The sequence below is a fragment of the Equus asinus genome, chromosome 14 (genome assembly GCF_041296235.1).
Source record: "Equus asinus isolate D_3611 breed Donkey chromosome 14, EquAss-T2T_v2, whole genome shotgun sequence".
NCBI lineage: Eukaryota > Metazoa > Chordata > Mammalia > Perissodactyla > Equidae > Equus > Equus asinus.
Window position 1 is genome coordinate 5,338,057 of NC_091803.1, and position 13,734 is coordinate 5,351,790.

General features: G+C 45.6%; 1 protein-coding gene across 5 annotated transcripts in view; it reads left to right on the forward strand.

The window, feature by feature from the left end:
- Positions 1-536: 536 nt before the first annotated feature.
- The window catches only part of RSPH10B (radial spoke head 10 homolog B), a 55,392-nt gene continuing 42,194 nt past the window's right edge, over positions 537-13,734 (forward strand). For 3 of the 5 annotated variants that reach the window (XM_070484179.1, XM_070484181.1, XM_070484180.1), the window contains exons 1-5: positions 555-629; positions 1,790-2,136; positions 7,700-7,775; positions 10,594-10,662; positions 12,242-12,415. In XM_070484179.1, coding sequence (XP_070340280.1) covers positions 1,886-2,136; positions 7,700-7,775; positions 10,594-10,662; positions 12,242-12,415 — 570 coding nt within the window. In that variant the 5' untranslated portion in view covers positions 555-629; positions 1,790-1,885. Of the gene's footprint in view, positions 630-1,789; positions 2,137-7,699; positions 7,776-10,593; positions 10,663-12,241; positions 12,416-13,734 lie in introns of all 5 variants that reach the window. The other 2 variants (XM_014856003.3, XM_044747243.2) reach the window with 1 other exon arrangement.

The following is a 13,734-nucleotide window of genomic DNA, read 5'->3' on the forward strand; positions in this document are numbered from 1 at the left end:
GCCAAAGGGGCTCTGCAGATGGGATCAAGGGGAGGCTGGTGAAATGGGGACCGTGTCCTGGATTGGCCAGGTGGGCCCAGTCTAGCCCGTGACTTCTTAAATGTGGGGAACCTTTCTCAGCTGGGCCAGAAAGATGCAACCTTCCCGGTTCAAAGATGGAGGAAGGTAGCCTCCAGAAGCTGGAAAAGGCAGGACATGGATTGTGCCCTGGTGCCTCCAGAAGGAACCAGCCCTGTTGGACTCCTAACTTACAGGACCGTAAGATGATAAATTTGTGTTGCTTCCAGCCACTAAGTTTGTGCTAACTTGTTTACGGCAGCAGTGGAAAACTGAAGCCTGACTCCTTCCCGTTTTGGTGCAGTAAAGCCTGAGAGAGGTCACGCGACGATGAGCAGAGCTGGGAAAGCCCAGTTCAGGTGCATCGGCTCCAGATTTCCACCTGACCTTCTGGACCAGAAGGGCAGAGGGCTCACTGATGCTCAGTGCCTTCTCCGATGCGCGCGGCGGCCCCTTTAAGGGTGGGCGGGGAGGGGCTGGGCCCGCGGTTGCCTGGAGACCGGCCAGGTGGGACGCGCAGCCCAGGCCAGCTCTCCCTCGGCCCAGCTGCCGCGCCCCCAGGAGCCGAGCAGGTGCGGGGTGGGCGAGGAGGGCCTTAGGACGGGTGGAGAGCGCGGGGCTCCCCAGGCCAGAGGACGCGCGCCCCTTTAGTGCTGCCTAAGGAAAGAAAGGACAGTCCCAATGATAGGTCTCAGGCCAGGGAGAACAGGGAAAACACCAACGGTAGTAGGAAACACGCCGGGAGAAACGGAGCTTGCCTGATTTGTAGTTCGGATTTCGCGGACGAGGGATCAGAAAGCCTAGAGGAAAGGCCCGCTCGAGTTTAGAAACTAGAGAGCTGGGGGCGGGGGGCTGGAAAGAGGAGTGGGTTTTGAAGCAAGAGAGAAGCGGGCCAAGGTTGGTTGGTTGGTGAGAGCAAAGCCGAGAGGTGGGGATGAGCTGGCACGTGGGGTGTCCAGAGGATGCCATCCAGGCAAAGGAGGGCGGGGGAGGGGTAGGGGTGCCCACTGCACCCTCGGGGCGTGCGAACAGAGACTTGCCTTGTTACGCTCCAGGACTCATCCGTGTGTCCTGCTTGATAGGCTAGGATGCTTTCTGTGGGGCCAGTTTTTGGAGGGCCAAGCAGACAAAGGCTTTGGAGCCCTGCCCATCAGCTCTGCCACCTTAGACAAATGATTAGCCCTCCCTTTCTTGTCTGGCCCAGGAGGCACTCAGTCAGGGATGGTACTGACAAAGGGAGTAGGCAGCCAATGGTTCCAAGTTGGAAAACAGGAAAGTGACATAAAATAACCCCTCCGTTGTTGGTTGTGCACTGTGTCCCCTACTTTAGGTATCTTGTGCATCATCTCATTTAGTTCTTATAATGAGACAGGGCACTGGCATTTTTATGTTGTATCTGAAGCAGAAAGAGATCAGGTAACTTGCTCAAGAACACTCAGCTGGTAGGAGCGATCCAGGAGCCTGAATCCAGCACGTGAGCACTTTTCATCACAGGAATACCCCTCTCACTGAAACACAGTTTAAAAAGAATGGTAGATGTGGTTCCAATTTTAAAAATTTTAGGAACAACCAATGCCATATTGAGATTGTCTTATTTTTAGAAAAGGTGATACTTGTGATTAATTTTTCAAGCTTTAGGAGGAGAATGATAATGACATAGTGTTGTAAAGCTAAAAGTTTAACTACAAGTGAAACCTCTGAGTATTTAGAGACGTAATTTTTTATTTTTCAGATAAAACTCTTCAATGCTTTGAAACAAACAGCTGTCAACCAAAGGAATCATTTGATACTGACATACCTAAAGTAAACTTTAGGCCTTCTAAAGGCAATGGTGAAAGAAAAGAAAAGAGCAGACAAAAAAGGGGATAAGTCTGCCCGCTCTCCATCCACTCTTTCTGATTATCCAGAGTTTCCCAAACAAGGTGGCAATGTTGCTAGACAAGAAATATCCCCCAGTGTTGTCCCACTGTTGGAAATGCAGCTCAGCGAACGGGGATTCAAAAGAGAGTCTGAACACCAGCAGAATGAAGATGCCACTCAGTATGAGGAGCCCATTCTGACCAAACTCATAGTTGAAAGGTGACTGGAATGGGCTGCGTCTTCCGTGCTGCCTTTTCTACCACATTTACACTCTCTGTTCTCTTTCTCGGCAATCTCTTATTGTCGCTTTATCTACTATCTCCCTAGATGACTGAAAATCTGTGTCTTTAACATCATTCTCTCTCCTAGAGTTTTAGGTTCAAATTTTTAACTCCCTACAGGGCATCGTCCACTGGACTTCAAACTCCCCGTGTCCAAAAGCAAAGACTGCAGGACTTGGAATAAGATGTGGATTTGAGTCTTAGCTCGATGATATCAACCTCGTCATTGAACCTTTCTGAACCTCAGGTTCTTAATTGGGGAGCATACGCACTTTAGAAGGTTCCTCTGAATGTTGCTGTTTCTCTCCCAGCTCTTGGCTTCCCCATTGGTCCCTATTTCTCTAAGGCCACCACCATTTTCCTACATCCAGGCTTGGAATCGTAACACTATCCTCTGCCTTCCCTGTGCCTTCGTGTTTTTTTTTTTCCTCTAAGCTTCTCTCCTTAGTCCTTTTCTCTCTGTGTACACTCTTCATTTCCTCTTGACTGGGCTATTGGCTCGTTTCCTAAAGATGTCCCCGCTTCTGGTCTCTCTTCCCAGGCCTCCTGCATAGATTTGTATTCCTAGTCCATGGTTCTGTTTACATCACTCCCTGTATTAGTTATCTCTCTGTGTAACAAATCACCCCAAAACAGGACAATTAAAACAGTCAGTATGATCTCACACAGTTTATGGGGGTCAGGAATCTGGGAGCAGCTTAGCTGGATGGTATTTGGTGAGCATCTCATGAGGTTCAGTCAAGATGTCAACTGGGGCTGCTGTCATCTGAAGGCTTGTCTGGGCTGGACAATCTGCTTTCAAAGTGTCTCCCTGGCGTGGCTGTTGGCAGGAGGCCTCACCTTGTTTCTTTGTCACAGGGACTCTCCACAGGGATGCATGAATGTCCTCACAACATGGCAGAGAGCCATCCAAGAGAGAGCAAGGGCGGAATGCACGGTATCTTTCATGGCCAGTCTCAGATGTCACCCCCTGTCATGTTCACAACATCCTAGTGGTTACACAGGCCAGCCCCATTCAGTGTGAGAGAGGACGACACTTGGGCATGAAGACCTGGAGCTGAGAATCATTGGGAGCCATTTTGAAGTTGGCTACCCAACGCTTCTTAAGAACTTCTGATTTCTTTCCATTGTCTACAGAATAAAACACCTCCGCCTTGTGCTCTGACCCCAGCCTTCCTCTCCCCTCCCAACACAAGAGCCCAGTTAGACTTCTCTCCATGATCCCGTTTGTTTTTATCTCTGCTTGCAAAGATTGCCCTTACTGGATTTTGTCGCTCATTTCTGTTTCTTTTTTTTTTTTTTTTTGAGGAAGATTAGCCCTGAGCTAACATCTGCCACCAATCCTCCTCTTTTTTTGCTGAGGGAGACTGGCCCTAAGCTATCATCTGTGCCCATCTTCCTCTACTTTATATGTGGGATGCCTGCCACGGCATGGCTTGATAAGCAGTGTGTAGGTCCACCCCTGGGATCCAAACCGGTGAACCCCAGGCCACTGAAGCAAAGCATGCTAACTTCACTGTGCAACTGGGCTGGCCCCTGTCCCTCATTTCTGAATGACCAAATCCCACCCACCCTTTTCCACTAATTCTTCCCAACAGGAAGTAACTTTCCTCCAAATTTCTTCTAACATACTTATTACTTTCTATTATATATTACTTTATACATAATATATATTATTTTCTATTCCATACATATATATTATGTATGAATTACTGTAATTTGTTTATTGGCCTCGACTGCTCCACCAGGCTGACAATTCTTTCGGTGCAGAGATACACCCAGAATACCACACACCAGAGCTTCGGCCCGGCAGGTGCTCAGTCAGGATTTATAGTTTGAATGATATCAGGAGCCCTTTATTAACGAGTCACGCTGTGCCAGCTGTGAGCCGAGCACTATAGAAGCATACAAAAAAGTATGAAATATGGTCTGTATAGGCAGTGTGTAAGTGTGTTCCACGTTGTGCTGGTTTTAGAGAAACTCAGAGCAGAGTGTCGGTAAGTGTGCTGAGCTAGTTCAGGGAAGGTGGGCCCTCTGGTCCCCTGACACAGGAACCAGAGGAATTGAATATCCTGACACAGAGCGTGTCCCCATCTGGGCCGAGAGCACCTGGAAATGTGTGGAAAGGTGTGAGGAGGGAATGACGGGAGGTGTCATTGATATCACTGAAGGGACCTATTATGAATTCTTTTGAAAATCCTTTACAGTGTCTTTATCCATCGTTTTAAATGACTGAAGTACTGTATACTCGTTGTGACAAATGAAATAATGCAAAGATATCTTAAGGGAGTTAATCATCTCCTTCCACTGGTATTCCAATTTCACCCTCGCTGCCCGCTTCCATGAGTTACCACAATGTCTCATCAATTCGAAAAAGAGTCTTTTGGGGTTTTATAGGTAAATAATCACATAATCTTCAAATTAAAATAATTTCCTAACTCTTCAATATTTATGCCAATTAGTCAAGTTTCTTGACTTTTAAAAAAATAATTTATGACTTTTAAAAAATTTTTTTATTGAGGTCATATTGGCTTATAACATTGTGTAAATTTCAGGTGTACATTATTATATATCAGTTTCTGTATAGACTGCATCCTGCTCACCAGCAATGGTTGTTTTTATCCATCACCATACATAGGCGCCCCTTTACCCCTTTCGCCCCCCCCCCCTTCCCCTCTGGTGACCACTTATCTGCTCTCTTTGTCCATGTGTTTCTTTATCTTTCACGTATGAATGAAATCATGCGGTGTTTGTCTTTCTCTGTCTGGCTTATTTTGCTTAGCATCATACCCTCCAGGTTCATCTGTCTTGCTGCAAATGGCACAATTTTGTCTTTTCTTATAGCTGAGTAGAATTCCAGTGTAAATATATATATACCACATCTTCTTTATCCATTCATCCGTTGATGGGCACTTGGGCTGCTTCCAAGTCTTGGCTATTGTGAATAATGCTGCAATGAACATAGAGATGCATAAGTCTCTTTCAATTGTTGATTTCATATGCTTTGGATAGATACCCAGTAGTGGGATAGCAGAATTATATGGTATTTCTATTTTTAATTTTTTGAGAAATCTCCATACTGTTTTTCCTAGTGGCTGTATCACTTTGCATTCCCACCAGCAGTGTGTGAGGGTTCCCTCTTCACCAAATCCTCATCAACATTTGTTATTTCTTGTCTTGTTAATTATAGCCATTCTGACAGGTGTAAGGTGATATCTCATTGTAGTTTTGATTTGCATTTCCCTATTAATTAGTGATGTCAAACATCGTTTCATGTGCCTGTTGGCCATCTGTATATCTTCTTTGGAATAATGTCTATTCACATGCTCTGCCCATTTTTTGATTGGGTTGTTTGTTTTTTTTGTTGTTGAGTCGTATGAGTTCTTTATGTATTTTGGAAATTAACCCCTTGTCAGATACATGATTTACAAATATTTTCTCCCAGTTTGGTGGGTTGTCTTTTCGTTTTGTTCCTGGTTTCCTTTGCCTTGCAAAGGCTCTTTAGTCTGATGCAGTCCCATTTGTTTATTTTTTCTTTTGTTTCCCTTGCCCGGGTAGACATGGTATTTGAAAAGACCCATGTCAGAGAGCATACTGCCTATATTTTCTTCTAGGAGTTTTATGGTTTCAGGTCTTAAATTCAAATCTTTAATCCATTTTGAGTTAACTTTTGGGTATGGTGAAAGATAATGGTCTACTTTCACTCTTTTGCATGTGGCTGTCCAGTTTTCCCAACACCATTTGTTGAAGAGACTTTCCTTTCTCCATTGTATGTTCTTGGCTCCTCTTGCAAAGATTAGCTGTCCATATACATGCAGTTTTATTTCCGGGCTTTCACATCTGTTCCGTTGACCTGTGTGTCTGTTTTTGTACCAGTACCATGGTGTTTTGATCACTATAGCTTTGTGGTATATTTTGAAGTCAGGGATTGTGATGCCTCCAGCTTTGTTCTTTTTTCTCAAGATTGCTTTGGCAGTTTCTTGACTGTTTGCATTAACTAGAACCTCTAAAACAATGTTGAATAATTGGTGATAAAAGCAGGCATCTTGCTCATGTTCCTGATTTTAACAGAATTGATTTCAGTGTTTTACTATTAAAAATCATATATACTATTGTTTTTTCATAAATCGTCTCTTATGGTTGAGTAGTTTCCTCATCCCATAACATTACTTAGAATTTTTAAAGAAATGATTGCTGAGTTTTATCAAATACGTTTCTGTTATCTTGTCATAAACAGATGGTTATTCTTTGATTTGCTGATGTCACGAATTATGTTTACCGATTTCCTAATGTTTACTCTTCCTTGGGGTCATGGAATAAGCCAGTTTGGTCATGGCTGTCACGGGTTCCTGTGTTTGTCACCTCACTTCCCTCAGACCCGAGAGATGGGACAGGTGACAGATCGCACGTTATTCACATGATGCTGAACTGAAAATCGGGCACTGTTTTTGACACCTCCCTTCCCTGAGTCCAGCGCATCAGCACATATTCTGGCTCTGTGTCCACAATGTATCTTTTAAAAAAATTTTAAAAATTATCATAGTAAAACATACATTATCTAAAATTTACTGTTTTAACCATTTGAAGTGTACAATTCAGCGGTGTTCAATGCACTCATCATGTTGTGCAACCATCACGACGCTGTCCATGTCTAGAACTTTTTCATCATCCCAGACAGAAACTGTCCAGAACGTACTGTAACCTTCCATCTCTCTCCCCTGCCACTGCCCGCCTCGCCCCCTGCAGTTAGCTGTCTGCCACGATCTGTTCTCCACACAGCAGCCAGCATGATCTTTTTAAGACACAAGCCTGATCTTGTACACCTCACCTCTTAAAACCCTCTCCTGATTCCTCCTGGAGATTTGGATTTTGTTGCAAGTCTTTATCACAGCCCACCTGGCCCCTGCCCCCTCTCATCTTCCTCCTGTCCTGCCCGCTCCCACCCCCGCCCCCGCCGCCGCCCCACTCTGTGTGCTCCAGCTGTGCTGCTCTCCTTTCTGTTTGCTGAAATTGTCAGGCTCTTTCCTGCCTCAGGACCTTTGCACTTGCTGTACCCTCTTCTGAATCCTCTTCCCAGGGTTCTTCTCATGGTCGATTGTCTCACGTCCTTCAGGTCTCAGTAGAACCCTTGTGTCCTCAGAGCCTCCACCCTGACCATCTGTGTGCAGCAGCCTCCTCCTACTCTCAGTCACATTCCCCCATCATTTCTTTCACAAAAATTGAGCACAATCTGGAATTATTTTCTCTGTTTCCTGTTTATTATCTGTCTCTCCTCAGTGAACTATTGTCTCCCAAGGGCAGGAACTTTCCAGTCTTGATCATAGCTCTAGCCCCAGGACTTGGAAAGGGCAGGCACATAGCGGCCCTCGGGGAATGATTGTTGAGTGAATGAATGGGAGACGTGACTTGTACTTCTTCACTGATGGCAATTGTGTACTTTAAGCCACTGTCACCTCGGTTTACTCACATTCTTCGTTACCTTGAGCTTTCTGTCTCTGTAGCTATGAAGGGGAAAAAGTCCGAGGACTGTACGAGGGGGAAGGCTTTGCCGTCTTTCAAGGAGGCTGTACCTACCACGTGAGTCGCACGCCTTGGGACTGGGGAGGGGGGAAGGTGTGGGCTGATAGCTTTAGATTCGCATCTTCAGAAATATCCGTTGATGCTTCAAAACAAAGTGGAGGTACTTACTGCTGATTTTGTTTTGAAGCCTGTTTATGTATTTTAAGGGAAAAGTATGGCTCATGACAACTGAAGTAGTCGCTTTTGATGTTTTTCTTTTCCTGATTCCTATTTATTGTACAAACAGCATTAAGGTCGAATAGTCGATAATAATGAATAAGATCCCAGTATCATCATCCTCTTCCCATAAATGTTTTCAGTTCGCTGTATTTCTTCATTCCTTCAATGGGTGTGTCAGTATTTTCACATGGGCACTTTCATTTTGTAGATAACATCTTGAAATCTTTTTCACTTATGAATCATTTTCTGTATTGCTATGTGGTTTCATAACTTAAAAATTTTTTTATTGTGGTAAAATATACATAGCACAAAATTTACCATTTTAACCGTTTGCGTATAGTTCAGAGGTACTAATATACTTACCATGTTGTGCAACCATCACCACCATCCATTTCCAGAACTTTTTCAGCATCCCAAACAAACTCTGTACCCATTAAACAATAACTCCCCATTCCCTCCTCCATAATTATTTTAGATATTCCGTAGTGGGGGTTTTTTTGGTGAGGAAGATTGGCCCTGGCCTAACATTCATTGCCAGACTTCCTCTTTTTTTGCTTGAGGAAGACTAGCCCTGAGCTAACATCTGTGCCAACCTTCCTCTACTTTGTATGTGGGATGCCTCCACAGCATGGCTGATGAGTGGAGTGGGTCCACGCTTGGGGTCCGAATCTGCAAACCCGGGCCACCAAAGCAGAGCGCACAGAACTTGAACCCCTCCTCACTGGGCCATGGGGCTGGCCCCTGCATAGTGTCATAACTTACTATTCATAACTATGCCCTAGGTATTGGATACTTTTGGGGTGTTTTTGTTTTTTGCCTTATTGCTAATGCCACAACGAAGGTATTCATTCATTCAGATTATCAAAGAAATATGTGATTATTATAGGAGAATGAATTTTTCTTATAAAGCGTGAGTTTTAATATGCTGATTTTTTTCCCCTTAACGTACAACATGTTCATTTTCCTGTGTCATTAAGAACTTCAAAAGTGCTCTGTATTATGACTGAAGGATAGTCATTAAAATGGCTGTGCCATCTTCCTTTGCTCTAAGATTTGGGATTTAAGGTGCTTCGTTTACCCTGATCAGAATCTTCTTTCTCCGCTGTGGTGTCTTATGCAGCGCTGGTTGTAAATAGTTCAAAACGACACCCAGCGCTTGATTGCAGAGTAAACCCTCCCGGCTGCTGAGGACACAGGGGAGACTAAGTGGTTGTCTTGCTGCCTTTAGGCACACGGTTACGTGGAAGCTCAAGCCTGGACCGGCGGCCTTGCCCTTCCCACGACTGTGGGGCGAACAGCCCTCCGTTTGTAGGGGTCTCCTCCCTAGCCGCTGTCAGCTACTTGCTTTGTAAGCTTTCTGTATTTCCCTTAGACTCAAATTATTTTGATTAAAGCTAATCACCAGTTGGATCTCCTTTAAATCACGAGGGAGGCCCACCCCACAGATTGACTTCGTAGCCCCGAGCCTCACCCGTGTCAGTCAGGCTGGGGTTTGTCACATGTTTAGATCCCCATTTGCTAAAGACAGACAAGAAAAACAAACGTTTCATGAGTACACGTGCCCTCCCCGTGTAGATGCGGTGTGATCTTCTCTTTTCTAGTTTGTGAAAATAGAAGTGCTGGCTATTGCCCGCAGTTTCCCTGAGGGCCAGCCCCGTCTGACGTGAGCCCATGTGAACTCGGAACCATGATAGACCTTCTTGCTAGAGAAGTGAGGGCAGTGGTTCTCAAAGTGGGTTCCCAGGGACCAACAGCATCAGTATCACCTGGGAATCTTTTTTTTAAATGCAAATTCTCGGGCTCCAGCCCAGTCCTGCTGATGAATCGGAATCTCTGCGGGTGGGCCCAGCAATCTGCGTTTCACACCAAACCCTGCCCCCCGCAGGTGACTCTGATGTGTAGTAGAGTTTGAAACTCACTAAGTTAGGGCACTGTTTACACAGACCCTTGGTTCTCCCCTCCAGCCCCCCTGCCTCTGACAAGTGATTCTAAGGAAGAACTGAGTGTCATTTTATCTTTGTTTTCTCTGACTGCATGTGCACACTCAGGTGTGTTAAGTTTCCGGTGACTAGTTCCTGTCCATTAACAATAGACACTCTGAGTGTAAATGAACTGTACTGACAGCTGTCTGTCATATGCCTGTATGTCCACGTCAGTGACACACACAGACACACAGTGATAATGCCCAGGAAGGGGAAACAGACCGAGTGTGAAACTTACAAGTGCAGTAATTTCTGATACCCAGATAACAGTTTTAATCCAGTTTAAATAATTTTTAAAAATCCTTAAACTTTGAAACACAAAACCAAAAGTATGTGAATTCTTTTGAAGTATAAAATTTTCTGACGGCTTGATTCAAAGAGGAAGACGCAGGTTGAATTTCCACTTGGTGTCTAGCAGCTGCACGGGGCTGCCTGGTGTAAGTTTTAGGGAATTGGATTTTTTTGGACAACTCAGACCCTTTTTAGAACCGGTTGGACACCAGTGCAGTCCCAGCTCAAAGGAGGGCTCTGCCGCCATTGCTGAATGTGTAGACAACCAGATTCTTGCAGATGAAAGGGGAAATAAGGCCCTATCCTGAGGGCTGAAACCATGGGCGGCAGTAGGCATGTGAAGCCAGCGACTGGTCCTCAGGGTTTGTTCTTCTGTTTTGAAGGGGATGTTCTCAGAAGGATTCATGCACGGACCAGGCACATATGTTTGGGCCGACGGATTGAAATATGAGGTAAAGCCTATAACACGTTATAGTTCTAAACTGTAATGGTGAAATTTAACGGTCAGGTTCCCACAATTAGACATGCTACTTTCGTAAAAGTAATCTAGCACATGGGCCAAAAAAAATCCACAGAACCAGAGAATATAGGTGAAAAGTAACCCGTTATTGCACGGAACCCTCTGGTGGTTGTTGTTACCAGTTTCTAGAGTATTCTATGTGTTCCGTGCGTGTACTGCACACATGCGTGAACTTAGCCTCTCCTACTTTTTACAAACACAAATAGTTTCTTATACGCTCTCTTGTGTACCTTTATTTCTTAGAGATGGAACCATGTCCACTCCTCCACATCCCCCTATTTCACCGGCTGCTTGATTCCGTTATGTGGGTTTCACTTGACGCATCTTGCTGGGTTGAGGAGAATATGTATTTTTAAATTGATTGCTATAACCCAACTGCCCTCCGAAAGAGGGCACCAGTTTCCACTCCCACCCACAAAGTGCTTGAGCCACTTTTAAAAATCACAGTTGCAGACCTGCTAACATGATGAGTGGTAATGAAGATATTTAAAACAAATGCAGGTATTCAAATAGCAGCCAGGTGAAGGAAACAGAGGTAGGTTTGGGCCAGGTGGGCAGCTAACTGGAGCTGGGCAGTGGAGACGAGGCTCAGGGAGAGCGAGGAAAGGGTCACCTTCACCGTCATGGAGGGGAGAGGACCTCCAAGGCCCAGGGGAGCCTGAGGATTGGGTCCCGACAACGTTTCCAGGAAAGCTCCCTTCTCCCAAGACGCCCTGCCTTCTAGCCTGTGGTCTCCGGTTCATTGTCTCTGGAAGTTCTGAGGCAGGGCTCATTCTTGCGGGCCCAGACCCGCCCCTCCCCCCCCCCCCCCCCCCCCAGCCCTGTCAGGAGGGTTGACGGGCAGGATTCAAGCTCTCGGAGAAGCATCTTCAGGGAGGTCAGCTGGCCTCGGGGGATCTGGTCAGTGGTCAGAACAGGCTGCACTGTCCTCTTTTCTCTGCTGACTGGCTGCCTGCAGCGAGGTCACATCCTGGAAGAGAACCCGCTGGCTCTGGGCTGAGTTGTGCTGAACTGTGTGCTGCCCAGCCCTCCTGGTCCCGAGCAGAGTGGATTCTCGGGAAGGTGCTCACGGGGCAGATGGTGGGCTGACATGTCCGCAGAATATCTTGATGAACCATAGGCAGAAAGACAGGTTTCTGCCAGCGATCAATAAGCCTGGCTGATCATCAGACTCTCCTGGAGGGAGTGCCAGAATCCAGTAAATTAGCCTCCTTCGGGGTGGATTCTAAGAATCTCAAGTTCCCAAGGCCAGAATTGGAAGCCACCACTTTGCCATGTCACTCACTTGTATCTTGGAGCATAGTCTACACACAACCTTCCAGATATTTATTCTGCCTGGCCCTCTACCCAGTGGAGGGATCAGGTGAGAGAGGGTGGGATGCGTAGAGAAGGGAGGAGGGGGGTGGGAGTGGGGGATATTCAGCTGTTTCGTGGGAGGAGAGAACAGCCCCCAGGTGTAAGGATCTCTCCGCTGCCTTCTTTCTGTCACTCTTACGGCCGTTTTGCCCTAGGGGGACTTTGTGAAGAACATTCCCATGAACCATGGCATGTACACGTGGCCGGATGGCAGCACCTATGAAGGAGAAGTGATAAACGGCATGAGGAATGGATTTGGTATGTTCAAGTGCAGCACGCAGCCTGTGTCCTACATCGGCCACTGGTGCCACGGAAAGAGACACGGGAAGGTGGGTGAGGCAGCCACGTGACTCCCATCTGTGAAGAGGATGTACAAACATGGAAGTGGGGGAAGCGGGGCCTGTTAAGGGCACATTCGCCTTTTGTTTATTGAGATGAAATTCACATCATGTGAAATTAACCGTTTGAGAGTGAACCATCAGTGGTATCTTGTACATTCAGAATATTGTGCACCCTCTATCTAGTCCTCAAACATTTTCATCACCCCAAAATAAACCCCCTACCCATTAGGTAGTTACTCCCTATCCCCTCCCTGCACCAATGGGCTTTCGGTCTCTATGGCTTTAGCTATTCTGGATACTTCATATGAATAGAATCACACAACGTGTGACCTTTTGTGTCTGGCATCTTTCACTCAGCATCATATTTTCGAGGTTCGTTCATGTTGTAGGTACTTCATTCCTTTTTATGGCTGAATAATATTCCATGGTGTGGATATACCACATTTTGTTTATCTATTCATCAGTTCATGGACACTGGGGCTGTTACTATCTTTTGGCTCTTGTGAATAGTGCTGCTGTAAATATGTGCGCAAGGATTTGTCTGAGTACTTGTTTTCACTTCTTTTGCGTACGTACTGAGAAGCGGAATTGCTGGGTCCTATGGTAACCCAACGTTTAACATTTTGAGGAACCACCAAACTGTTTTTCACAGCAGCTGTACCATTTTACGTCCCCACCAGCAATGTAGGTTATATTCACTTTTAACTAAGGTTGCTGTTTTTGTAATTATTGTTTTGCTGTGTATAGGATGATAAAATACCACAGCAGTGTTTTTAGAAAAACTGCATCGTTGTAATCGTCACTGGCTGAGCATTAGCCGTACCCTGTTAATGAAAGTGTCACTTGGGAGGGTGTTGTCACCAAGTCTGTAATCTTCCTAAAACCCAGGACTGTGCAGTATTCACATATGGTTTCTTAAATAGCCGTGGACTCATTTTATGTCTTAAAAATAATTTATAATTGTTTACTAAGATAAGGTAAATGCCATGGGTTGTTTTCAAACCCACAAAGTCAATGGGTGGAGCCTGGCGCATCGTTTAGAAGCTCACAGAAATCAGTGTCTCTAACTCCAACAGCGCTCTGTGAAACGCTGAGGTAGAGGCGAGAAGCAGATCTGTGACCAGCCCTAAGGAATCTTCGAGAATTCTGCCTATAGAAGGCTATTGTGAGAACAGCACCGAGAGTTAAATTCAACTTGTGTTTTGCTCCTCCTGAAGACACCTGGGCTATGTGCTCATTGCTTGTAAGCGTGTCTACCATATGGACTAGAAATAGAACCAGAGGTCCTCACATGAGGTACATGCCAG